The sequence below is a fragment of the Berghia stephanieae genome, chromosome 5 (genome assembly GCF_034508935.2).
Source record: "Berghia stephanieae isolate SIO BIC M18660-M18661 chromosome 5, UCSD_Bste_1.3, whole genome shotgun sequence".
In the NCBI taxonomy this organism is placed as follows: domain Eukaryota; kingdom Metazoa; phylum Mollusca; class Gastropoda; order Nudibranchia; family Aeolidiidae; genus Berghia; species Berghia stephanieae.
The window spans coordinates 72,997,611-73,023,807 of record NC_088364.1 but is presented as its reverse complement, the minus strand read 5'-3'; the positions used below and the strand labels follow the sequence as shown (position 1 = coordinate 73,023,807).

The 26,197-nt window shown below is 36.0% G+C and overlaps 2 protein-coding genes across 7 annotated transcripts in view; one reads left to right on the top strand and one right to left on the bottom strand.

Annotated features, from left to right (window-relative positions):
- Window positions 1–469: 469 nt before the first annotated feature.
- LOC144973559 (oxidized purine nucleoside triphosphate hydrolase-like) lies at window positions 470–7,802 on the bottom strand. Of its 3 annotated transcripts, none has more exons than XM_078916163.1 (4): window positions 7,200–7,579; window positions 4,851–5,007; window positions 2,055–2,200; window positions 470–998 (listed from the first exon to the last, which is right to left on the bottom strand). In XM_078916163.1, exons 2-4 carry the CDS (start codon window positions 5,003–5,005, stop codon window positions 820–822), a joined length of 480 nt encoding a protein of 159 aa, XP_078772289.1. In that variant the 5' UTR covers window positions 5,006–5,007; window positions 7,200–7,579; the 3' UTR covers window positions 470–819. The 3 variants fall into 3 exon arrangements, with proteins under 3 accessions (XP_078772289.1, XP_078772291.1, XP_078772290.1); XM_078916165.1 differs by lacking the exon at window positions 7,200–7,579 and adding an exon at window positions 7,779–7,802 and having other exon boundaries at window positions 670–998; XM_078916164.1 differs by lacking the exon at window positions 7,200–7,579 and adding an exon at window positions 6,655–6,678 and having other exon boundaries at window positions 670–998.
- LOC144973558 (COP9 signalosome complex subunit 1-like) overlaps window positions 7,642–26,197 on the top strand; it is a 29,048-nt gene continuing 10,492 nt past the window's right edge. For 2 of the 4 annotated variants that reach the window (XM_078916158.1, XM_078916159.1), the window contains exons 1-12: window positions 7,642–7,736; window positions 12,423–12,512; window positions 14,792–14,979; window positions 15,703–15,873; window positions 16,915–17,050; window positions 18,066–18,143; window positions 18,575–18,712; window positions 19,387–19,481; window positions 19,953–20,058; window positions 21,862–21,942; window positions 22,938–23,075; window positions 25,672–25,758. In XM_078916158.1, the coding sequence (XP_078772284.1) occupies window positions 7,662–7,736; window positions 12,423–12,512; window positions 14,792–14,979; window positions 15,703–15,873; window positions 16,915–17,050; window positions 18,066–18,143; window positions 18,575–18,712; window positions 19,387–19,481; window positions 19,953–20,058; window positions 21,862–21,942; window positions 22,938–23,075; window positions 25,672–25,758 (1,383 nt within the window). In that variant the 5' untranslated portion in view covers window positions 7,642–7,661. Of the gene's footprint in view, window positions 7,737–8,132; window positions 8,274–12,422; window positions 12,513–14,791; window positions 14,980–15,702; window positions 15,874–16,914; window positions 17,051–18,065; window positions 18,144–18,574; window positions 18,713–19,386; window positions 19,482–19,952; window positions 20,059–21,861; window positions 21,943–22,937; window positions 23,076–25,671; window positions 25,759–26,197 lie in introns of those variants that run through there. The other 2 variants (XM_078916160.1, XM_078916161.1) reach the window with 2 other exon arrangements.

The window sequence follows — 26,197 nt, the reverse complement described above, 5'->3', positions numbered from 1 at the left end:
CCAGCCAGGACTCCGACGAGGGCCAGGAAAAATACCAAGTAATCTCATTCCAAGACAAAGACAGAAAGCATGTTGGAAAACAGATATAAGGGGATAGAAGACACCGTATGTACCTCCTTGCCCACTATGGGAGGTAGGATCCCCACCCAGGCCAAGGACTCCGACCAAGGTCAGAACAAAACCAAGAAATCTCATTCCAAGACAAAGACAGAAAGCATTTTGGAAATCAGATATAAGGGGATAGAAGACACGGTATGTACCTCCCTGCCCACTATGGGAGGTAGGATCCCCACCCAGGCCAAGGACTCCGACCAAGGTCAGAACAAAACCAAGAAATCTCATTCCAAGACAAAGACAGAAAGCATGTTGGAAAACAGATATAAGGGGATAGAAGACACGGTATGTACCTCCCTGCCCACTGTGGAGGTAGGGAACCCCATCCAGTAAAGTAACAGGAGTAGCAGAACAATACGGTCAAAGACTTTATTTCCAAGAATTATGAAGACATATTTATAATGAATGGTGAAAATGCTGGGTCATCATCATAATGATTTGAATAAAAACAAAATGACATATGAGGAGCTGGAGAGATTTGAGTTAGCAATATGTACATGTTAAATGAACTTTTAAAAATGCACACATACATGCACACATAAAACTAGCCAAACACGCAAATACATGCATACACAAAGTCGTGCACACACACATACATACGCACGCAATTCCAAGAAAAGACGTTCAAATCTCGTGCCTTTTTGGTTTCACTACAATAAAATTTTTCCATGAATTCATAAAAGAAAATAAAAACAGTCTGAAATCCTAATTATCAAAGCTTTGAACTTCTTCGATCTCGTGTGTGAGAATCGTGTTCAAGCCCTCGAACAGGAAATACGCTTTGAATTTCTTCTCAGCCAAAACGTATGGGAACCAGAATTTGTCATCAGGCCACATATCGTTATATGGGATTGCATCGACAGGAAACCATTTTGGACGCATTTCTGTTGGGAAACAAAGAATAATGTAATCAATTTCATAAGTTTAACAGGTCATTTCTTGCTTAAATAAAAAAAAGCATCTGACAGTTGTTCAAAACCCTAGCCCAAGCTCTTGGGTCACAGGTCACAGGTCACAGAAAAATAAGAGGACAAACTAGAGAAAGGGTTTTAAAAAAAACAACAAAAAGAGCACTTAAATAGAGCAAAATCCACTAATTGAGATGTGATTAAAGTGATTTACAGTAATCATTAGCAAGCAGCATCACTTAACATTAAAGATGAGACATGAAGGCTATTAGGTGGTATTACAATTTATTTCCAACAGAGACAATAATGGCCAGATACTCATTTTACACCTGAGTGCAGTGAAATAATGAATAAAGAGCCTTTTTCAAGGACTCAACTATGCGCCACTCAGAATGGGACTTAGGTCGTCATCATCATCATGGCTTTTTTTTTATAATTTTTTTTTAAGGGTTTTACGGTGCTTGCAACACATTTAGGTTATATCAGCGCCAGTAAAAAGGAAGAAAATGGGATATTAAAAAGTTCTAGAATTACAATTAAAGCACCCAAGAAAAAGTAAGACATAGGGGAACTGGGAACAAATAGGGATCAGATGTAGATTCCAAGAGCATACCACCAATGCACTTAGTTTAAGATCACCTATAAGCCTCATCCGGACACAAGCACAAAATTCAACAAAGAGGAATACACTCAAATGCTTACATTTAATCAAAATCACAAATATAATAATACATAACAGAGAGATGATTTAGAAAGGAAAAAAATATCTCCCAAAACAATAACTAAGCATTTGACTGTTTCCCTCCCAGCTAGGACTCCGGCCAGGGCCAGGATAAAACCAAGTAATCTCATTCCAAGACAAAGACAGAAAGCATGTTGGAAAACAGATATAGGGGGGATAGAAGAAACAGTAAGTACCTCCCTGCCCACTATGGGAAGCCGGGAACCCCACCCAGAAGTGTCATACAAGAAGAACACACAGCTGTACAAGGAAGGTCAAGGATCTTCATACAGAACAAAAAAAGTTCTTACCTTCAGATTCAAAGGGGAGGCCTGTGAATTTATAGCTGGTAAATACGTGGACCTCCAGTATGATTGGGTCCCCTTCGAATTCAAAATCAATGCAGCCCACTTTTCGCAAAGACTGTGCAAAGACTCCACATTCTTCCACTAGTTCCCTATAAATTCAATGATATAGAACGTCTAGTTAAAAATAGAGAAATATCCACTAAATATGCTCAAAGCGCTTTACAAAGAGTCCCTGACCAACAGCAACATCTAACATGTAGAACAAGACATGACGACTGGAAGGCGATATTACAATTGTTTCCGGACAGAGACAACGCTGTTAACGGCCAGGTACTCATTTTACACCTGAGTACGGTGAGAGAATGCGAGTAAAGAGCGTTTTCCAAGGACTCAACTATGCGCTGAGCGAGGCTCGAATTCAGGGCCTTCTGAACCGAAAGCGTGTGTCATACCACTTGACCACATAGTTAAAAATGTTTTTTTAAAGCTATTGGATGACTTGTAATATGATTCAATAGTCTGATGTCACGCCACCTGGCAACGGTGGCCATCTTGGTTCTAAACAAAGAAAATCATTGCTTTTTATTCTTCATGCTGGCTATAACTTTTCATATGCCTTGTGATCAGAATGTGTAAAAGTCAAAACATGATCAAATGTATGGGGTTTTTCCCCTCTGGATACGCTTTTATGCTCGCTGGAGAAATATTTCTTACGGCGTCCGCTATTGTTCCGATAGTTTAGAGCCAGTGTTACTAAGTTACCATGCGTCATTAGGAAGGAAGTGACGTTACGACTATTGAATCCGTGTGAGCTTTTGTTCAATACAGCTGGAGTAATCTTCCATGTTTAGAAGGTGTTTTGTACAATCATTAACCAGTTGACTTTGCTAGTTCTCCAGGTTTGGGAGTTTTGCCAAGATGAGGGTCATTTCTGGGCAAAAAATGTTTTAAATACTTGTTTTTCTAGAGTACGGCAGTCAGAAAAACAAGTACTTAAAACATTTTTGCCCAGAAAAACGTCGCAATATCACGGTCTTGGTAACAGTAAGTGTTGGAAATTTCAAATGACGAGGAAAAAGAAATGAAAACTCCTCGTCTCCATGCATTACTTGAGAAATTTGATTGAAGTTTCCAACTAATTTTTTCTGACGGCCAAAAAAAGCATTAAGATTTTTTTTTTTAGAGTTGATAGGGGAGGGGGTCTTCCCCTATAATACCAAAAAAAAGTGGAAAGGGGGGGGGGGGGTTTCAAGGGCTGCCCCAAGATTTAAATTAATTGTAGGGGTGGGGGGCTTACCCTGATTTTTTTTCTTTTTATTTTTTTTTAACTGCCCACTATATAAAGCGATTGATAAACTTTTGGCCAAAAGGAGGAATTTGTTTTTAGACTACAAACACGGTTTGTGTGTGCATTACTGCAACCTTGTAGTGATGCAGCTTATAAATAAGAATCTTTTATCAATTTCAAAACATATTTCATCTAATGAGCGAATTTAAATTCAGCCTTTAAAAAAAGTATTACTTAAATCGATCAGCCAAACTTGTTACATTATCTCTCTATTACCAAGTGATATATATATATATATATATATATAGAGAGAGAGAGAGAGAGAAGGATAGAGAGAGGAGAGAGAGAGAGAGAGAGAGAGAGAGAGAGAGAGAGAGAGAGAGAGAGAGAGAGAGAGACCACTCTGATTTTTTTTTTTAATTGGTAAGTAGACAAATAAGTTGTAATGGATTCAATTGAATTCAGAGCAACCAACAAACAAAAACAAAAATATAAAATGTACAAAGTTAAAGGCTAAATGGTACAAAAATATTAACCCTATTTGCTCCACCCCCTTCCGTTTCGATCATCTTTTCATCCAGGGCTATCATGGGTATTATTCCACTATTCACATTTGGCACCAATGTGTCTGGACAAACGTCATGGGCATGGGAGTGTCACCAAAAACCATGTAGCTGAGCAGAGGTGTCAAAAAATGACATAAGACATAACGATGATTTCTCAGCTAAACTTCCATTTGGCGTAAAATGTTTGACACGGCAAAAACAGCGGAAAATTTCTGAAAAATCCTGAAATCCCGGAATTCCGCGGAAGATTATCATCACTGTTAAATAGACAGTAAATAAAACACAAAGTAATAGATAAAATGAACATAACTTCAATTTTTGTCAATCTAGCGAATGTGAAACAGTGGGTCACGATTTAGATCATTTTAAACAAGTCTATTTTCTTTTTAATTCTTCGATACATCAAAACCCGATGGCTATTCATGCCCTCGATTTTGCTGGTCATTTGTCTTCCACTAAGATGCAATAATCTAAATACTAAAATTCTACCTCTGTTTCTATGACACAATTATCCCATACTAAAATAGTGCCATTGTAACTCTATTCGTGATGGCACAGTCGGTAAATGGTCCATCGTTAAATGAGTCACGATCCAAGAGGAGGAAGTTCGAGACCCACTCATGTAGCAAGGCAAGGCATTGGATTTACATCCTATACCCATCATGCCTCACACGCTTAGAAAGAATAACTCAACTATAACAAAGAACGTATTGGACTGGAACCCTCAGGGCAGAAGATCAAGGGGAAGGCCACGAGGAACATGGAGAAGAATTAAAGAAGCTGATATACAGAGAAGTGGTAAGATCTGGAATGAGATAAAAAAGTTAGCTCAGGATAGAGAAGGATGGAAACTGTTTGTCTGTGGCCTATACCCTGACCCAGGGTGAAAAAGGCAATGATGATGATGAACCCATCATGCCAATTCCAAATGAGGCATAAGCTCACCGTTTTGCTCCTTGTTCAATCGATTCCCCTCTTTCCACACTGCCACCAAAGCCATTCCACCGACCTTCACCAATACCCGTCTTCTTCATACCAAGTAACACTTTTCCTCCTTCTCTCACAAACACAAGGGTTAATACTCTTCTTCGTGCTGCCATGGCTGAAATTGAGACAATGTTACTTTGTTTTAAAATGTCTAACATGCATAGAATAAAATAGAGAAACAAAAACAACCAAAAGCACACAAAAAAAGAATATTTGACAATGTTCATTTTCACTTAGGAAAGTCTAATGCCAAGTCCATATTATGAATTCAAAATCCTTAAATTGCAAACAGAACATCTTTTAAAAGGAAAAACTTCCATATATACAGTTGTCACTCAGGGAAGACCCGTGATGACACATCAAATGCCATGGGTTATATATAGTAAAGATTTAATGTAGTAATATACATATATCAAATATACACGAGATATACGATACACGAGTATCTGAGATATCTAAAGCTACGGCAAAACTTTCAAAGATCGCTGCACAGCTGTATCTTGATTACAAATGGGCCATTCCATGTCAAATCGACCAAGGGTGGGAACCACACCCCTTTTGATTTTCCTCAAACTTGGCTCAATTGAAGATACTTATGAGACAAAGAAAACTAAATTTTCAGTTCAGAATATGGATATTTGAATTTTTTACAATTTTTAAAAATTTCATCTCAAAACGTGTCAATATAAAATTTGCTCCTGGATCCACTGTTGAGAGGGTATAACTTTTTTATATCAATCAAGCTAAATCTCAAATTTTGTAATCCTGTGCAACTATTAGCATAGATTACAATTATCTGAAAGAAAATGATTTTTTTTTTTAATTTTTGGTGTTATCTGCCCTTGAACATGGCTCCGCATGCTGTATGTCAAAAGAAATTAATTTTTTCAATATTTTTAAAAATGATTTTAATGGTCCATCTTTGGTCATTGATGATGTGTATCTCAATAAATAATACATAGCCCAACATAATATAGCCAAAATATTGGTATTGTTGTACTATACTCATAGCGTAATGCGACACTCACCAAAATCGCAAATTTTCACCAACTTCGAATCTCAAAACGGTCAAAGATGTCGGCTGGTATTTTTTTTCTTCAAAATTTGATATATTCTGCAAATACACTATTTCTATAAGCACATGGAAGCTTTCCTTGTATTTTGAGGTGACTCATGGTAAAAATCATCTGCAAAGAAGGTAGGTATATCAATTCTCAAGCTACAAAGGGGCATAACTCAATTATTTTGACCCCCAATATTGACTCATAATACACAACACAGCTAACAAACAAAGCTTAAAATATCTGGCTCATCAGAAACTATTAAAAGCTAATGAATTCAATGCTTTCAATTTTTTATTTATTTTTGAAAAAAGTGTGAAATACATTAACAGTTCAATAAATGTAAACTATACACTCATTCAGATTATATCATGGTGGCATGAATGAAAAAAAATATTCAGTTCCCTGAGATTTATCATTTTGTGTGTTGGAATGTTCTCCACTTAAAAGTAGCTTGTGAAATAAGTGAGAAAGTTAAAGGAGAAAGGACTTTTTGCCGAACCGATTATAAAAAAGGTAAAAGGGTTGCAGATGAGATTAAAGAAAGGTAATTATTCTTATAACAATGAATATTCGTGGGCGTGTCCTTGAAAGAATGACTGTGTTTGTCACCATTGATGGGGTTAAAACCAAAGTGCACAAGTGTTTGATACTTATGAATTTGAGTGAACTGCATACCAATCTTTTAAAAAAGTACCTACCCTCAATATGATGTTGGTTTATCAAAATTCTATGAACTTAGGCCCAAACAGTGCATAACTGTAGGACCGAAAGGAACACATTCATTTTGTGTTTGTAAAATAAATCAAAATTCAAAACTAATCATATTAACTGTTCCTGGGGATAAATTTCACTAATCTGAATCATTGAGTAAAATAGTGTGTAATATTGAAAATTCATAATGTATACTTCATCTGTGTTAAAAATGTCCTGGAATTTGTTTTTTCCTTTGGATATATATCACCTTCAGGTGAGCAAGTGAGTATATTTAATATCTGTCATTGAAGCGGCGCATGTATGTGGAATTCCAGGCCTTTACTGGATATGAACAGATCTAGATCTATCGTTAGTCAAGGCACAAGAACTGGACACATATTGACTATACTCCTTTCTGCATGAAATTTAACCATAATGCTTTATTTTGAAATGTTTTCAGGGCTTTTCTGGACAGGTACATTGATTATGCAAATTTTTTTCTTTTCATTATCGTATCCAATTAAGACTTGTTTAGTCTTTAGTTCCTTACCAAAAATTCACACGTTGAACAGCAAAAACCCAATCTGTAAAAGCGAGAGACGTAAAAGATCCAATGACACCAAGTTTACAATCTACAGCATTGAACAATTCTTTGACAGGAAAAGAGAGTAGCAAAGGTTGTTTTTTTTTAAAGTGTACGTCACGAGCACAACTCAACTCACTAATGTGAATATTATACAGCATTCATAACAAGGGTAGATGTCTTACATCATAATATTGAAAATGAAAATATTCCACGAATAAAGATTTATTTCATAAACAAATAAAGGCACCGTAGCAGATCACAGGTGAGCGGATCATGACAACTGTTTACTGTTCGACAATGAGTGGATCATGACAACTGATCACTGATTACTGTTCGACAATGTTGACAGTTGATGAGATCAACGATGTGTACACCTCGAATCGAATGTGTTACTTGTGGTGACATCCACGGAATTAAAACTAAGAGATGGGCCATCGAATAAGTTCATTTAAAATGGGAGAGGAAACTCGGCTAGCTTCGGAACCTGTTGCATATCCCAAGGTGACAACGACAAAAGATTATATCAATCATCAATATCTGTACCTCTTACTCTAGCAGACTACGATTTTTAGTGCGGAGAGCGGAGCGAAATGTTTACTTTTGTCTTTCGTTCTCTGATGACCATCTCTTGTTCCATGAAAAATGAGTTGCAAATTGTATGACAGATGGGCGTTCCTTTTTTTTTTTTCTTTTTCCTTCGAATGTTGATAGATTATTCATTGTGAGATTATGGATGTAAATACAATTCTTATCTTTACTTGTGTAAGAGAATTCGCATAGTAAAATTTTCATTTATTTTGTGTCAAATATACCGCATAACTACGAAAAAGGGTGAGAATAAATCCTTGGCAAAATTATATAATGACCTCACTATAATGTATCTGGCAATTATTCCTTGTATTTTGCATGCGCTAGTTTTCATTTCCGGAATGGTGATCGGTAACAAGTAACAATCGAGAGCCTCACTGAACTGAATCACGACGCGGATTGGAAAACAAATTGCAATTGTTGGCAATGCCGCAAACAGGATTGTTCCAAGTAATTATGATCATAGATATTTATTTTATGTTGATGCTCCTCGTCTTCACAATTCATGCTTAATTTTGGATAGCTGCATTGACGCCTCCTCCAGTTGACTGAGTTAGTCATCATAATCATCGTCATAGCATAGTGCATAGTCGCCACTTCAGTTCAGTCCAAAGAAAGAAGTTTCATAAGTAACAAGGGCTTTGACAAGGAGCCACCTTGAACATATTTTACATTTTTGGTACAGGCGGATTCATAAATAATGAAATTGAAAGTGGGAGGCCTTCCGAAAGCTGCTCGTGCTAAGGGAGACTACCCAAATATTCCCTCAACCTAGAAACTAGAAAATAAAACCTTGTCCCTTTGCCTTTAACGTTAGGCAGTGTCTACGTACACGGTAACCGGGCACCTAGCCTCAGGATCTACGTACACGGTAGCTCCGGTAACTGGTTTGCCGCTACAATACAAACTATGGATAGACCTCGCTCTGTATGTCTGTTCTGTGTGTTATTTTGAAACAATACAATTTAACCCATTTAAGTTCATTAAAAGCGAGATTCAAGGTTACCTTGTATAAATGTTACCTTGTACGTAGATCCTGAGGCTAGGTGCCCGGTAACGAAAATAATGATTATGATACCAAAATATAGGCGATATTCCTCTTTATAACAAAATTATGCATCTTTAATTGAACCCCTCTAAAACTTTTAGTAAAAGCGAACGTAATTTCCAGTCATAATTTTCTTTTATGGGCGATTTGGGTCACAATTTGACTCCCACTGATGCTGCTCACTAAACTGCCTAAAGTTACCGTGTACGTAGACACTCCGTTAACTAACCCCAATGCCAATAGGAAAAACAAACAACACCCTAGAGACCTAGATCTTCTGCCTACCAAACTTTTTGAAAAGTGCAATTCGCCTTGAACATGCATTCACGTTAAAGAGAAATATTCTTTTTTTAACGAAGTGGTTATTCAGAGTCGACTCTGGATAACTGTAGGCAGTTATTCAGAGTCGACTCTGGATAACTGTAGATGGTTATTCAGAGTCGACCCTGGATAACCATGTGTACAGATATTTAGAGCCGAGTAGCCTATCACATTATCGAGTTGAGTTCTTGCGAGATGAGTTTCTTTCAATTTGATACCAGTTTACTACGGTTATTTTGTGACTTTAGCAATTTTAGTGCCAAATTCTTAAAACTTGGCGATTTTTCAACTTCAGTCGCTTATAAATAAGAATCTTTAATCAATTGCAAAACATATTCCATCAACAAAGCAATTTTAAATTAGCTTATAAACAACCATTTCTTAAATCGATCAGCCTAACTTATTATCTCTCTATTACCAAATGATATCTATAAACATAATATGAAGATAGAAGGGTGGCTGAGAGAGAGAGAGAGAGAGAGAATTAATGAATTGATTTTTTTTTTTTTTAAATTGTTTTATTAGACACAAGTTGTAATGAATTCTATTAACAAATTCAGAACAATCAAACAAAAACAAAACAAAACTTAAAAAGGAAGAAAAAAAAATAGACACGCTTATAAACCTCATAAAATCGTCAAATGAATGTATTATCATGTTACAGCTAAAAAGTACACAAATATTTACGCCCATTTGCTCCATCCCCTTCCCTTTCGATCATCTTCTCATTCATGGCCACCGTGTGTCTTGTGCTGCCTTTGACATTTGGCGCCAGCGTGTCTAGACTAACGTCATAAATAAAGGAGTGTCACCAAAATTCATGCAACTGAGCAGAGGTGTCAAAAAATGATAGAAGGCATATTATTGTTTTTTTCCCCCCTGAACTACCACTGAGCAGAAAATGTTTGACATGACCAAAAACAACGGAACATTTATGAACAAATCCTAAAATCCGCGGAAGATTATCATCACTGGTCCCCACTATATTTGTTTAAATATTTCTTTTTTTTTTTTTTTTTTTTTTTTTTCAAAATCTCGACAATTTGCAAAAAATTGCAAATTTTGCGGCCGCAATGCAAATCACGGATGCAAAAAATTGCCATGACAGAAGAGACAAGAAAATACGAAGTAAAACGATTTTTTCCCGTAGGGTTAAACAGAGGTGGGAGAGAAGAAAAAAAACAAACAGAAAAAGCGTGTGGTTGGTAACTGGAAGTTCATCACTCATAACTGTCTACAGTTATTCAGAGTCGACTCCCCGACTCTGAATAACTGTAGACAGTTATTCAGAGTCAACTCCCCGACTCTGAATAACTGTAGACAGTTATTCAGAGTCAACTGTCTACAGTTAATCAGAGTGGACTCCCTGACTCTGAATAACCCTAGACAGTTATTCAGAGTCGACTCTGAATAACCGGAGAAAGTTATTCAGAGTCGACTCTGAATAACCGCAGCCTTTTTTAAAGCCTACCCCTGTTTCAAAAACTAGCATCTTTCAACTTTCTAAGAAACATTTTGATTTTTCAAACATTAGTTCATTAAATAATACCGGCCCAATCTGACCCGTTGAGTCGACTCAAAACGAAATTTCGTTGTTTACATGGTTTAAAGGAAATACTGTATATAAGCATTCGTGGACTTCCTGTGTTTTTTTTAGAGTCACATGACCGTTTTGAGAAATTTGTCGTCTGCTACAAATAATTAGACCGGTGGGGGGTAGACATTTTCGTTGGAGTAGAAAAAAAGTGAGTATTATTTCTTGTACTTTTAGAGAGGACTAGGGTCCACAACAGTCAAATTGATTGAATAAAAGGAAAAGGGCCTTTTTTATCCGTCGCCGCAGTCACCACCACTACTCCATTGCCACCACCATCGTCAGATTGGAGGAAGGGGGGGGGGATGCAGGGAGACATGTTGCTTGGTGACGTAGAACATGTCGAGGAAGCTCGCAGATGTTCTTAACCCTTTAACAGCGAAGCTAATTTTTTGCTTTCAGATAAGTTTGCTTTTATCTTTATTATTGTTAATGGAAAATACAGCGTTTCCACCAAGAGAGCAGTCAGAGTACCGCAATTCGGACTTCAATTATGTATCTATAATCGTTTTGCCGTTACTTGTCTTTTGATGAAAACAGGAAAATTTGGTGTTAGGTCTAAGATTGAATTTTGCCTCTAAAAGTTGCATTGCTACTGGGTTTGCTCTGCCCCCCTCCCCACCCTATTTCTTTTTTTTTCAACTTTGTATTGTTGATTGCTATTTCCTTTTTTATGATTAGCAAGTGTGGTAGGAGTCTTAACAGGATGCAGGAGTACTGCAATTAACCCATAGACATATATACCTAGGCCTTTAAAAACCATTTAATATGATTCCTTTCTTTAAATTTAGGATAAACAGTTCCAAAGTTATGGTGATTTTACTACTCAAAATTTACTATTGCAAAAAGCTCAAAATCTGTGACAGAGTTTTCCCCAAGTTACCAACCCTCTTTTCTTTACGCTAAAGTCCCATTTCAATCATTGGTCACCTTATTGAGAGGCTGTCCAGTCAAAGTCAAAGCCCTTGTAACTTGTGAGACTTGTTCAAGTCTTTGACTGAATTGGCGACTTTAATTATGATGACGAACTGGAAGAGGCGTCAGAAGTTCAACAAAGCAGCTGTCCAAAATTAAGCATGAAATTATGAAAACGAGGAGCATCAACATAAAATGATTATCTTTATTTTCGTCTGCTTTGCTTTCGTGTATTGGAAAAGTTAGAATTAGAGGAACATTGATTTAAATAAAAATATGCTGTTCTTGTTGTGGAAAGGCGGGATGGTGGCAATTACATTAAAAATGAAAAGTGTGCAAGACCCTCAATTTTTCATGTAAATTTGACAGGAGTATTTTTCAATGAAATGTTACTCATTTTTACAAGTCTTGGTGAGGCGACTCATTTTTATAAACTTTAAAATTTCACTCCTCACTTATTGCCATGTAAATTATAATTTAAAAAAAATAAATAAATAAATTTCAGACTTCTTTAAATGACACCCTAACAATTATGTTTCTCTAAAGTGACATTGTCAGTTGAGGCAAAAGGGGTTCAGTTCATTTCATAACCTAAAGTTTCCTGATGGGCCTCATTTAGATTACAGATTCTCTATAAAATTGATTAAATATTATCTTATTCCTCCTCCTCCTCCAATGATCCATGCTTTGTCAAATTCATTTTCTTCTGTCCCACTTATAGTCTTCTTTGGAACCAATGCAAGTTGATGTTGTCGAAGAAAACCAGAATGTGGAGGAGGAACAGAACTTTGTGGTGGAAAATGCTTCAATTGTGAGTTATTAGATTAAAGTTTGATTTATTATTTAGTGAGTGTACCTTCTTCTTCTTCTTCTTCTTCTTCTTCTTCTTCTTCTTCTTCTTCTTCTTCTTCTTCTTCTTCTTCTTCTTCTTCTTCTTCTTCTTCTTCTTATCATTTTTATTAATGTTATTATTATTATTATTTTTGCATCATCATCGTCATCATCATGACTTCCATTCACAGGGGTTGGTTTTCACAGAGGGTTTGTAGCATTTCAATTCGAAAGTCAGCAAAGCATGATGGCTTTTACCAAGAGGTGCCTCGATACTTATCTCTTCAATCATGTCTTCTTAATTAGTAAAGATAAGATCTAATTTGTTTGGGGTTTGTTTTCCTCGGCGGTGGGTTGGTTCCTTGACATGTTGGTGCAGGAAACAAATCTCTGAAACATTCCATGAAAGCTTTCTCCGTTTTCCTCTTATCTGTGCTGTTGTCCTCCCGTTTGATACCCAGAAGGTTAAAATCACCGCAGATGAACATGTGGGTAAGGTTTTTTGTTCTGGAATGGACTATTACACACTGTTTTTAGGTCTTCAATTATGAGGTTATTGTTCTCTAGGGTGCTATTTGGCGATCTATCCACACAGCCTAATAGTAGGTGATCAGTGCCTCTGAGGCCTATCTCACACCACCGTTGCTCTAGACCCTTTACTGTGTCATTCACTGGACAAGGCGTTGCTCTGAGGCTACTCTTAGTGTAGATTAACATTTTCTGTGAAAATGTTAAAGTCAAGGACAATATAATTCATATTCAATAAACCATTCCACTCATTACTCTAATCAGATGTTTGAAGCATGTTGTTTACAATCAATATTGGTACTGTAGTTGTAGAATTAGTGTCTATCATTTCAAACCTGTTTATTTACGACAGAAAGTGCTTGACCATGATTGATTAGTGTATTATTCTGTGCTTCCTTATGCTTGGCTTGAAAACCAAACAGCTTCTCTCACTTTCTAGAAAATAATGCTGTCCAATGGATATTTTCATCTCTCTCGTATTCAACTATAATTTAAGTCCCAGAGGAGTTTAGAGGACTAAAGCTTTTGAATCGCTGAGCCAATTAAAGTTAAAGCCTCTCCTTACCAGCCATTTTCAGGATTTTCCCCAAAACTTCACACCCAACTAACAAAAAAAATAGTTTTTATCACTCAAACACAATAGCAGTAAAGTTATTGCGATAAATAATTTCTCTAGCAAAACATGCTCTACAACACACTGTTCATTTCTTTAAAATTTTATGATGTACAAGAGAAATTTGAATAAGAAAAATGTTGGTTGTATCGTAACAAATGTGACGATTTTCCTATAGTTGGTAAGGAGAGGGTTAAAGCACAAGCAGTATTCCTGAAAAAATCCACCTGCCTAGGCTGAGATGGAACCACAAACCATCTTGTTAGCAGTCAAGACGCCATGGGATAACATCTGTTGTATAATGAAAGCACATCTGACAGGTGATAGTCAGTTGATCTCCAACAAGAAGCATGCTGATTTTTTTTGGGATGTAGTTTGCATAGCGGCCAGTTGTCCTGATAAAATCGGGACTCTCCTGATTTGGCTATATGAGAAAATTTTTAAGAAAATAAATTAGAAAATTTTTATTTTTTGATATTGAGCTTTTTTTAGCGCAATATCCACTAAATGTGCTCAAAGCGCTATACAAGGAGTCCCTGGTCAACAGCAGCATTTAACATGTTGGGCGGAACATAACGCCTGTTAGGCGATATTACAGTTTTACTGACAAAGACAGCGCTATTAACTGCCAGGTACTCATTTTACACCTGAGTACGGTGAGAGAAAGTGAGTAAAGAGCCTTTCCAAGGACTCTACTATGCGCCGAGCACGAGGCTCGAACCCAGGACCTTCCGATCCGAAAGCGAGTGTCATGCCACTAGGCCACACAGCCGCACAACTTACTGTTTATATGTATGGAAGTGACTCTTGCACATCCTAGGATTTGCTTTTTTTTTTTTTTTGACGAGCAGAAATATCTCTAAATCTAGATTATATTATTATATAATAGACCAAACATACTGCTGTTTTGGGTCATGGCTGTATTGTGTAATGGTGTCCCATTTTTGCTTTCATAATTTTAGAATTTTTTTTTTCCCTGTTTTTTTATAGCTTAATTTCACAAGTATCCATTTTTCGATTATCTTACTCCGGTGTCTGCTCCCCATTTTACCCTTTCATGTTACGACTGCAGCACAGTTGCTTGAATTCTTTATATTTATTGTTTGATCTCCCACCAGGACCTGGAGCACTATGCATCACAGTACACAGGGTTAGCAAGATTGCACAGGTTGCTATTTATAGCCGAGCATTGCAACTCATTGAAAGTGGAGGCTTTGCAGATGGCTATTAAATACGTCATGCAGACCACGTACAACACTAGCTTCTACCAGTTGGTTCATTACAGGCTTGCAGCTGCAACTTCAGGGTAAACGTCTCATTCTTTAATCATTTTTTAAAAATAGTTCATAGCTGCCAATCCAGAAAAAAAAAAGAAAATCTGATAAAAATTATCTTGGGAGAAAATTTTTGCCTACACCACCTCCCCATCACTTATGCCTACCCAGTATGATGATAAAGGTAAGCTTCTCTTAGTATTACAGTTCTGACCATTCTAGTACTTAAGTACATTAATAAATATGCCATTTTAAGACATGAATTGGGCGTCCGCGCCGCACCGAGTATAATACGTTTTTGCATTTTGAAGAGTTGGCAGCTATGATAGTTAATTATATATCAAATAAGCTAGACCTGTCCTTTACAGACGATTCCAAGTATTTACTTTTTGTCTATTCATTTAATTATTGTTGTTTATCTATTTATTTTTAAATTTTTGTTTGTTTGCCGAATGTATATATTTTCTCGTGTATTGATTTGTCATTTTTCTATTTTTACAACATATCAGAAATATTTATGATCCTGTTTTTGTGGTAGAAATTATTTTGTTCATAAACCATTCTTTACATATGGGAAATGCTGTGGAAAGAAAATTCGGTTTTACAGTTTATAACATATGGTCTTTTGTGATCTGTTATAGTTATGCATACGTGGTCATTTTTTTCTTCATTTTTCACATAAATTTTTGACCACTGTGTAGCCATACATACAATTCCTTTTTGTTGTGTATTTATTTCTTTAAATATCACTTCAGAGCCAGACAAGGGGTGACAAATGGTCAAAACAACCTTCCTGATGTAGCTAGTGTGACTCAAGTGGACACGCAGTGGGTTGAAGTCACCTCGAAGAAAGCTGCTCTCAAATTGGAAAAGTTGGACACCGATCTGAAGAACTACAAAAGTAACAGCATTAAAGAAAGCATCAGGTTGGTTGTGGAGAGAATGGACATTATGAGTAGCCACACATTTTTTGTTATTAATCAGTGATGATACTTTTCCGCGGAAATCCGCGGTTTTCTTTCCTTTCCTCGGTTTTCCTCCTCAGATCCTCGATCCGCGGATATTTCCTTCATTTCCTCCTTTTACTTTTTTTTAATATAATAAATCTTTAAAAAATACCTCCTTTTTAAAAAAAAAATATATATATAAAAAATTCCTCCTTTTACTGGACTCCGGGCGTTTTAAAATTGTACTCAAAAGAAGTCATCCTGCCTACTTTCCTGTGGTGCAAGAATGTTCTAGGTGAGTTTTCCGTTTTTCCGAGACTTTTCCTCCTTTTTGACTTTTTGTGAGTATCATCACTGATTAATTCAACATGCAATATGTGGGGTCTTGTGGTAAGACGCTCGGTTTCGGATCGGAAGGTCCTGGGTTCGAGCCTAGTTCAGCGCATAGTTGAGTCCTTGGAAAGGGATATTTACCCACATTCTCTCAACGTACTCGGGTGTAAAATGAGTACCTGGCCGTTGACAGCGTTGTCTCTATCCGGAAAAAAAAAAGTATCGTCTAACAGGCGTCATCATGTTAAGTGTTGCTGTTGACCAGGGACCACTTGTAAAGTGCTTTGAGCATGTTCAGTGGATATTGCGCTATATAAAAGCTCAATTTTAAAAAATAATTTTTTTTAACATTCATCATTTTAATTTACACAACTTTTTAGATTTTAAGTGAGAAGAAAACAATCCATTGTTAAGGTAGTGTGGAGGAATCATAGACTTTCTAAGCTTGACTGTTAATGTAACAGGTACACAATAAATCCATTGTTATGGTAGTGTGGAGGAATCATAGACTTTCTAAGCAAGACTGTAAAGGTAACAGGAACAACATACGATTTTACCATCTTACATATGCTGTTATGCTGCTGCTTGTAAACTTAATCTTGTCTTGTCTACCTGTATGAAATTTCTTATTTTAATTTACACATTAAAAAAAAACAACTCATTTATTTATTTATTTCCTCCTCTCAGACGTGGGCATGATGACCTTGGTGATCACTATGTAGAATGCGGTGACCTCAGCAATGCCCTCAAATGTTTCTCCCGCGCCAGAGACTATTGTACTAGCCCCAAACATGTTATCAATATGTGTCTAAATGTCATCAAAGTAAGTAGACTGTATATGTAACTTTGGCTATTACTATGTCGTTGTTTTTCCTATTATGCAATGTTAACCAAATAGCACATGCTGCGTTCTTTAATAAAACGGCAGATTAGAATCAGAGTGCAAAAAGGGAGTGCAACGGTCCATATCACTTTTTAGAGGAAAAAAAAAAGAAGTACAATTGAATATTTTCAACTTGTCATAAAGAAAGGATTTAAAATAAAATATACATTACATCGAGAGACATTTAAAATTTTTTTTTTTTTTTTATGTCCATGTTTTTTAGGAAATATTCCAAATATACTTTGTATTTTTCTTGTTGTGTGGTTGTTTTTTTGGGGTTTTTTTCTCTACTAAAGTTTTTATTGTCATTAGTGTTGAAACCATGATTTTGCCTTAAAAACTACATATTTGAAAGATAAGATTCTTGTTTGGTTGAATTCTGACATGAAATTTATGAAAGTAAATGTATTGAGATTCAGTCATATCTAAAACAATGACAAATTGATAAAAATGTACCTTCCTTACCAAATATTTGTATGGATTTAATTAGATGCTATGATATTCACATTTATTTTGTCTTTTTCCAATTCACTTGAATTTAATTAAAATTTTTATTTTTGATACAGCCATTTGCTATTTTCTTAAATCACTAAATTAATTCTGAAATTAACAGGGCTGAAGATGCTTGAAGTTGGGCAAAGAGGCATTTGGCTTTTTATAAGTTTCAATAGAATATGGTGAAAATAGCAGATTTACACACTTCGGGACATGTAACAAAGTTTGAAGAAATCGTCTTAGGGAAATTTTCAGGACATTTGAATGATTTTGAGGAAACCATACTCGTTTATTCCATTAATCTCTAGCAATACTTTTACACTTTGGTGTTTTGTAATGACATACATTTACTAAATGCAGAATATTCATTATTAATCATTATTTTTCATCATCGTCGGTCTTCTTGTCATTATTATTGCTGTTGTCATCATTGTATCATTTTTCTTTTTGTATCTTCAAGGTTAGTGTATATCTTCAAAATTGGTCTCATGTTCAAAGTTATGTTAATAAAGCGGAAGCTACTCCTGATAATTCTGAGGTGAGGGATCTTTCCATCATTTGATAATCATTTTTTTTATATTTGATCAGTTGATGTAAACACATTTTTATTAAATAACAGGTGTTATTTAACAGATTATTCACCACTTACTTATTAAACATCATTTATTGTTCAATGTAAAAAAAAATAATTTAAAAATAAAGGAAAAAATAAAATCTATGAAAAAAAATGGGATTCTAAAAATCCTTCCAGGACCTCCATGAAAGGAGAGAAAATCCCGGACAATTTGTTTTACTTTTTTCAATTTTTTTATTGGAAATTCAGAGTACCTTTAAGTGCAATAGTTTAAACTGATTTCTTTACAAAGTTGACTTTTAATTGAGTTTGGTATTATTTCATATTTTAACTCTCATTGTCAATCGTCTTATACAGTACAATACATTGTGAGTAACGTTTTTATGTCTTCACAGAGTAATAAAGAGAACAATCAAGGCATTGCCAGTCGTCTCAAGTGTGCAGCAGGGTTAGCAGATCTGGCAACACGCAAGTACAAATCTGCTGCCAAGTACTTTTTACAAGTGAATTTCGATTATTGTGATTTCCCAGAAGTGAGTCGAATTGCTTTCTTGTGATCAATTTATAATTGAAGATGGGTGGATGTTTCCATTAACTCTTTCAGCACCATTGGCCGCACTTTGCGGCAGAGCAGAACCTGTTCTACTGGCCAATGGTCGCACAGTGCGGCGGTTCTTGAAAGGCAAAAATAATAATCCTACCTTCTATAAAAGTATTATAAATTGGAACCAGTGGTATCATTTCTTTCATCAGAACATTCAGTTGGTCTTAGAGGGGTATTTTAATTGAGATTTTGGGCCGAATTCAAATGTCGCTTTGTCTTTGCTTGTCATTCTCATGCTGCCTCAATCAGGTGTCAGCCTTTTTGTGACGGAAATACTAATATAGCCTCAGTGCTGAAAGTGTTAAATATTGATAAATAGATTTTGATTGCATTTTCATTTTTGAAACAATTTTAATCCTTCAATTATTATGTTAAATTTTACTCTTAACTAGGATATTTTAACTTTTCACCAGGAGAGCGGTAATGATGATGCAACTTGAGCCTCCTTGTAGGCTGAGTCAGTCACTTTATTTGCTCTCACTGAAAAGAGATCTCCAATTATAGTCCTGTAATTGTGTGAAATTGATGGCAAGATTAAGTAGCACTGGACGAAAAGTCAAATTTAATATTATAATTTTGTTTCTTTCTTGTATTTCCTTTCAGCTTCTTTCCCCTTCTAATGTAGCTACTTATGGTGCCCTATGTGCTCTTGCAACATTTGATCGCAAAGAGCTTCAGACAAATGTGATATCTAGTAGGTGAGTACATGGATAAGCTAGTTATTTGTAAGTTCTGACTTTCAAACATTAGACCTTTGGATTGAAGGGATGATTTATCGTTTACAGATAATTGGCAAATGGGGGTGATTTGTGTAAAGTCAAATACAGCCAAATTCAGTGCCACTCCTTGAATTTCCATTTTAAAAATGTATATTTGAAATTTTGGCCAGAAAACTCCCAAGTTGGAGAGTTTTTGGCAAGATGAGGGTAGGTTAATTCTTTTTCAAGCCATATTTTTAATACAAGATTTTTTTTTCTTCTTCAGATTATTTAAGAATAATGTACTGTTTTTGGCTTTTATTTTTGCTTTAAAAAAATAATTTAAACTAAAAGTACGTATTTTGGCTTTGCTGGGTTGGCAGGCTTGCATTAGTTTTCCGTCCTGACCTGTGACATTATTTATTCCCTAGTGGTCTCCTTGCTCACATGGCCATTTATTTGTGTCCCCAGCTCATTTAAACAATTTCTAGAGTTAGAGCCCCAGCTGAGGGATATTATTAGCAAGTTCCATGAATCCAAATATGCATCGTGCTTGACTCTTCTGGCTGAGATCAAGGTAAGATATTTTATGATTAGTAAAACATTTGCGTGTACCCCTCTTAGTGGCTGGGTGGGGCTCCTGACCTCCCATAGTTGGCAGGGAGGTACATACCGTGTCTTCTATCCCCTTATGTCTGTTTTCCAACATGCTTTCTGTCTTTGTCTTGGAATGTGATTACTTGGTTTTGTCCTGGCCCTGGTCGGAGTCCTGGGTACAAGGTGAACAGTCAAATGCATATTTATTGTTTTGGTGGATATTTTTTTCCTTGTAAATCATCTCTCCATTTTTGTTATTCTTGTATTATGTATAATGTAAGCATTTGAGTGTATTCCTCTTTGTTGGATTTTGTGCCTGTGTCCGGATGAGACTTATAGGTGATCTCAAAGTACATTGGTGGTATGCTCTTGGAATCTACATCTGATCCCTATTTGTTCCCAGTTCCCCTTTGTCTTACTTTCTCTTGGGTGCTTTAATTGTAATTCTAGAACTTTTTACTATCCCATTTTCTTCCTTTTTATTGGCGCTGATATGACCTAAATGTGTTGCAAGCGCTGTAAAACCCTTAAAAACAAAACAAAACCCCTCTTAGTGGGGGCCTGTGCTTGTCTGGATGAGACGTTTAGATGATCTCAAACTAAGTACTTTGATACTGTGCTCTTGGAATCTACATCTATTTCCTATTTGAACCAAATTCCCCTTTGTTTTAACCTTTTCTCGGGTGCTTTAATTGTAATTCTAGAACTTTTGACTATCCCATTTTCTTCCTTTTTACTGGCGCTGATATGACCTTAATGTGTTGCAAGCGCCGTAAAAACCCTTAAAAACAAAAAACAAATATGTGACGGAAATACTATTTCCTCTCCATTTTACTCAATTTGTAATTTATGCTTGAGCCGTAGCCAATGAGGATCTCTTGTCAGAAATATGTCTGCCCTATGAGCAAGGGCATGGGTGCCAGTTTTCCGGTTCATGCCGGAATTCCGGTTTCACGATATCTCTAAGTCAAATACCTCCGGTTTGAGTAAAATAATCTAATAGCATCGGTAAAATTTTGAAAACGTGATTCAGCCACCTTTTCAGTGTATGGAGGTAGATTCGTGAAACCGGAACTCTCTAGTGAGTTATTCACTATGTATTATAAGTTGGTTTTAAAATCAAATTAATTTCCTCATTGTGTCAATATGTTTGCTGTGGAATCATTTAATAATGGTATAAAAACGGTGATGAAATAAGAGTAAAGTGTAGGCCGCATTTTCAGTAGGAACATTTTCAGGTTTGGCAAAGTGTTGAGATTTTAGTTTCAGGTTTCAGCACTTCTTCCTGCTGGCACCCATGGGCAAGGGGTTCTTTAGTGATTTATTTTTACTCTCCTACATCGTCCTTATGTCTGTTGTCCTTCCAGTGTTTTCTTGCTCCAGAATGAGAGGACTTGGGTTTTGTCCTAGCCTTAGCTGAGAGGGGAAATAGTCAAATGGATGTTACTCATGTATTATATTATGATAAGGAAGATGATGATGATGATTATTATTATTACAATTATTATTATTATTATTATTATTATTATTATTATTATTATTATTATTATTATTATTATTATTACTATTTATATTATTATTATTATTATTATTATTATTATTATTATTATTATTATTATTATTATTATTACTATTATTATCATTATTACTATCATTGTTTGCCTTGCTTCATTATTGATTTTACTTACTTGATTTGTTGTTGAATATATTATATCCTTGTATGTGTTATATTGGCAATTGCCTAAAAATAAATGTTTGAATCCTATATTTTCTTCTTCCCCAGGATAATCTTTTGCTAGATATGTATTTAGCCCCCCATGTCAACACCTTGTACACTCAGATTAGAAACAGGGCTCTTTGTAGGGTAAGTTCATTTCTTATGCTTGATGCAACCCAGCTAGCGGTCTTGTTGATAGTTTTCAGATTTATTGAATATATATATATATATATATGTTTCTATCAGGTTTTGAGCATTTTTGTTTTATTTACTGTGTACATATTTCAATGTTAAATGATGATTGATGCTCTCCCTCACAGACATATGAGCAAGGATTGATGGTAGCTTAAATTAACTGACAATATTGTCTGAGATTTTATTGATTGAACTGGAGTTTGAATAAAGTAGTATTCAGCACGATGGTTTTTTGGTAAGTGAATTAAACATTCTTTCCAGAGGTGTTAAGGATTGTTTGGGAAGCTGTGGGTGCCATTGTAAGAATGCTTCTACAGAAATGGTGCCTTTCCTAAATAGAAAGGGTATATAATAATTTTTTAATTTTTTTTTCCTTTTTGGACTTCTGGAGAAGTAATTATGACATTGTATAATATCGCATTACTCGTGTTTAAACCACAGAAATAGAATTTTTAGAATAATACTGTAAAGTTGATGGTTTTTACCCGAAGAAAACATATTTGGTGGATAGTGATAATGATCTACAACTCTTCAAAAGTATGAATTTGAATCACAAGTAGTTCAATGGAAAGTTATTCATCAGAGTGAAATGTGCGGCTATGTGGTCTTGTGGTATGACACTCGCTTTCGGATCGGAAGGTCCTGGGTTCGAGCCTCGCTCGGTGCATAGTTGAGTCCTTGGAAAAGACTCTTTACTCACATTCTCTCACCGTACTCGGGTGTAAAATGAGTACCTGGCCGTTAACAGCGTTGTCTTTGTCCGAAAAATTGTAATATCGCCTAACAGGTGTCGTGTCTCGTCCTACATGTTAAATGTTGCTGTTGACCAGGGACCCCTTGTAAAGCGCTTTGAGCACGTTAAGTGGATATTGCGCTATATAAAAGCTCATTTTTTTTTTTTTTTTTAATGAGATCAATGCTTTCAATTCATCTTTGCCTTTTTTCAGTACTTCAGTCCTTATTTGTCTGCTGACCTGCACAAGATGGCAGAGGCCTTCAATACCACTGTGCCAGCCCTGGAAGACGAGTTGATGCAGCTCATCCTAGATGGACAGATCAAGGCTCGCATCGATTCTCATAGCAAGGTGGGTCATTCATACCTGCCAACCCTTCCACTTTTGGCGGAATCATTCCTAATTTCACTCTTCCTTCTGGGTGGGGTTCCTGACCTCCCATAGTGGGCAGGGAGGTACATACTGCGTCTTCTATCCCCTTATATCTGTTTTCCAACATGCTTTCTGTCTTTGTCTTGGAATGGGATTACTTGGTTTTGTCCTGGTCCTGGCCAGATGCCCTGGCTGTGAGGGAAATCGTCAAATGTATAGTTAGTTTTGGGAGATATTTTTTTCCTTGTAAATCATCTCTCTGTTATGCACTGTATCGTGCTTTCTTTATATTATATATGATTTGTAAAACATTTGAGTGTGTTCCTCTTAGCGGGGACCTGTACTTGTGTCTGGATGAGACTTTTAGTGATCTCAAACTAAGTAATTTGATAGAGTGCTTTTGGAATCTACACCTGTTTCTTGTTTGAACCAATTCCCCTTTGTCTTCCCTTTTCTTGGATGCTTTATTGTAATTCTCGAACTTTTTACTATCCCGTTTTCTTTCTTTTTACTGGCGCTGATATAACCTAAATGTGTTGCAAGCGCCGTAAAACCCTTAAAAACAAACAAACAATTTGTGTCTTTGCTCTGAAATAAGCACAGATTAAGTCTTTTATCTCTGAGTGGGCTGTGGGAGAGGCCAGAGGATCGTTCCCCAATGCCGAGCAGCCACTGAGATGAATGTTGTACATAGGGTCCAGAAAATTGCATACAAGATTTAAATAGTATTCTCTCATTCAGGAAGGCAAATTTTTTTTCCTGGTAGCAAGTGAAACAATTTGGTTCAACAATTATTTCACAGTAATGTTTTTATCCAGAAGAGTTCTATAATTGCGATGCTGTTTCCAACTGCTGTACTGCAATGGATTTTCACTTTTTTTCTAATGCTGAAATGACCTGAGAGGGTCACAAGAGCTGTTAAATTTCTAAAAGTTAAAAGCAAAGTGTTTTAGATAAAGTATTCTAAAATGTTTTAAATTAAGATCCAAATGACGCGTTCATAATTAGCCTTATTGTGTTCTTAAATTGTACATGGCTCTTTAGATGTTTTTGATATTAGTGTCAGTGCATGACATAATCAGTCGGAAGGTGAAAATTTTGGATTTGCATTTTTTTTTTTCATTTTCTAAAAGAATATGCTCCTCAGAGCATTTTAATCTTTATTTGAAGTAAATCAGGGGATTTTTCATGAAGTTATTAGACCTGTAAATTCTCAGTCAATTAGCTGAAATCAGTCAATTTGTCAAATTCAAATATTTAAAAAAGGAAAGAAAGAAAGAAAGAAATAAAAAAAGAAAGAATTCACAAATCGTAGTCGAATGACCGTAAAATAATTAGGAGTTTAGGAGTGTTCCACAGCGCTACGCATAGCTCATGGGGACCGTTTATATTAACGATGTATATATTGCCAAGACAAAGCGACGCTTTTTATAAAAGGCGTGTCTGAACACTTCCCTGGGTATTTTCACACATCCTTCGTTAAATTATTTTTTCACTTTCCAATCCGTCGTGATCCCAACTGTAGCCAATTTTAACTGAGCCACCGAGCGATAAATTTCACTGTTTCGTCTAAGCCAAAATTGACCACAATTACCTGGGACTCTCAAAAACTATGATAATCTAAATTGCGAATGCCCGGAAGTCCGTTATGTAGACACCTCCAAATCGAAAGTTTGGATAGATTGCTACAAAGCACATTTCGATTGCCTCACGTTGTAAACAAACTGGTTGACCGTATCTTCACTGATTGGGTACCTAATAATAAGGAACAATGGTAAGTAGCCTAATTAATTCCCGCGCAAATTAGGACGTTTTCTGCCATTGTTTTGTTCAAGCGTGCTTGCTGTTTACACTGTGGCGATTTACTATTCATTTCGATTCTTTGGATTTGTCCGCTACCGCTACGCCTGACTGCCGAAGTTTCTTCAATTGATAATTCATTTCTACTTAGCCTAATAATTCAGTGTATTGGAAGTGTATTGGCCAGAAGTCATATTTATTTCTTTTTTGTTTCTCTCATTAACTGATTGAAAATCAAGTTTGCTCATTGCTACATTATTTTAATGTTCTCACAATGCCTGAGCTGTTCGTGGATCGCAATTCAGACTTGTCGAGCATCGATAAAAATGTGAGGAATAAATTCAATTGGTCATGGCTAGAAGTTAAAGATGATAATGGTGATTATTTTTCTATGTCAAAAAAATTCCAGAGGCAGGAATATGACTTTGATGAAGTCATCTTTACCTATATGAATGACATGCTTATTTAGCATTCCTTCTACATCAAATTATGACAGTCATACTTCCAGACTTCCAGTAAGAAATAACACCCACTATTTTGATATATTGTATTTATCACTCTCCTCTCCAATGATGCCCTTATTTTTTTTAAAAATAATTGAATCTTCAGTTTGTCGAAGAGTTTCAGTCAATTTTTATAGAGCTCATTTACAGGTCTAAGTTATGGCAATATCTCAGTTCAAACCTTTTCACCATCCGACTGGTTATGTCATGCACTGACATTTTTACTAACCTTGTCATGTCATGATCAAATCATTTAAATTTTGTTATTTCAGATTTTGTACGCAAAGGATGTTGACCAGAGGACCACTACTTTTGAAAAAGCATTATTGATGGGGAAAGAATACAAAAGAAGATCACAGGTAATTTTTTTGATGTACATTAAAAAAAAATTAAAAAATTTTCAAACAATTTCATGGTCCAGCGAGTGAAATTTTTAGCATTTAATCTAGGAAGTATGAATGTTTATGTGGTGCATCTTCATGGAGTCACAATGCTTTATTTAATGCACCCTTACATTCCTTAACAACAAAACTTGTCCTTTTATATCTATCCACTAAACGTGCTCAGAGCACTTTACAATGAAGTCCTTGATCAACAGCAACATGTAACGTGTAGATCGAGTCATGACGCCTGTTAGGCGATACAATTTTTTTCCCAACAGGGACAAAGCTGTTAACAGCCAGGTACTGAGTAAAGAGCCTTTTCCATGGACTCAACTATGCGCCGAGTGAGGCTCGAACCCAGGACCTTTTGATCCGAAAGCGAGCGTCATACCACAAGACCACATCCCCGCAGCAG

What these genes read in the sequence shown, in the direction of transcription:
- LOC144973559 (XM_078916165.1), bottom strand. Translation starts at nt 5,005, where the DNA reads ATGGCAGCACGAAGAAGAGTATTAACCCTTGTGTTTGTGAGAGAAGGA. An exon ending in ATTGAACAAGGAGCAAAACG is followed by an intron (nt 2,201 to 4,850) that starts GTGAGCTTATGC and finishes TTGAATTTATAG; the next exon opens with GGAACTAGTGGAAGAATGTG. An exon ending in CCTCCCCTTTGAATCTGAAG is followed by an intron (nt 999 to 2,054) that starts GTAAGAACTTTT and finishes GTTTCCCAACAG; the next exon opens with AAATGCGTCCAAAATGGTTT.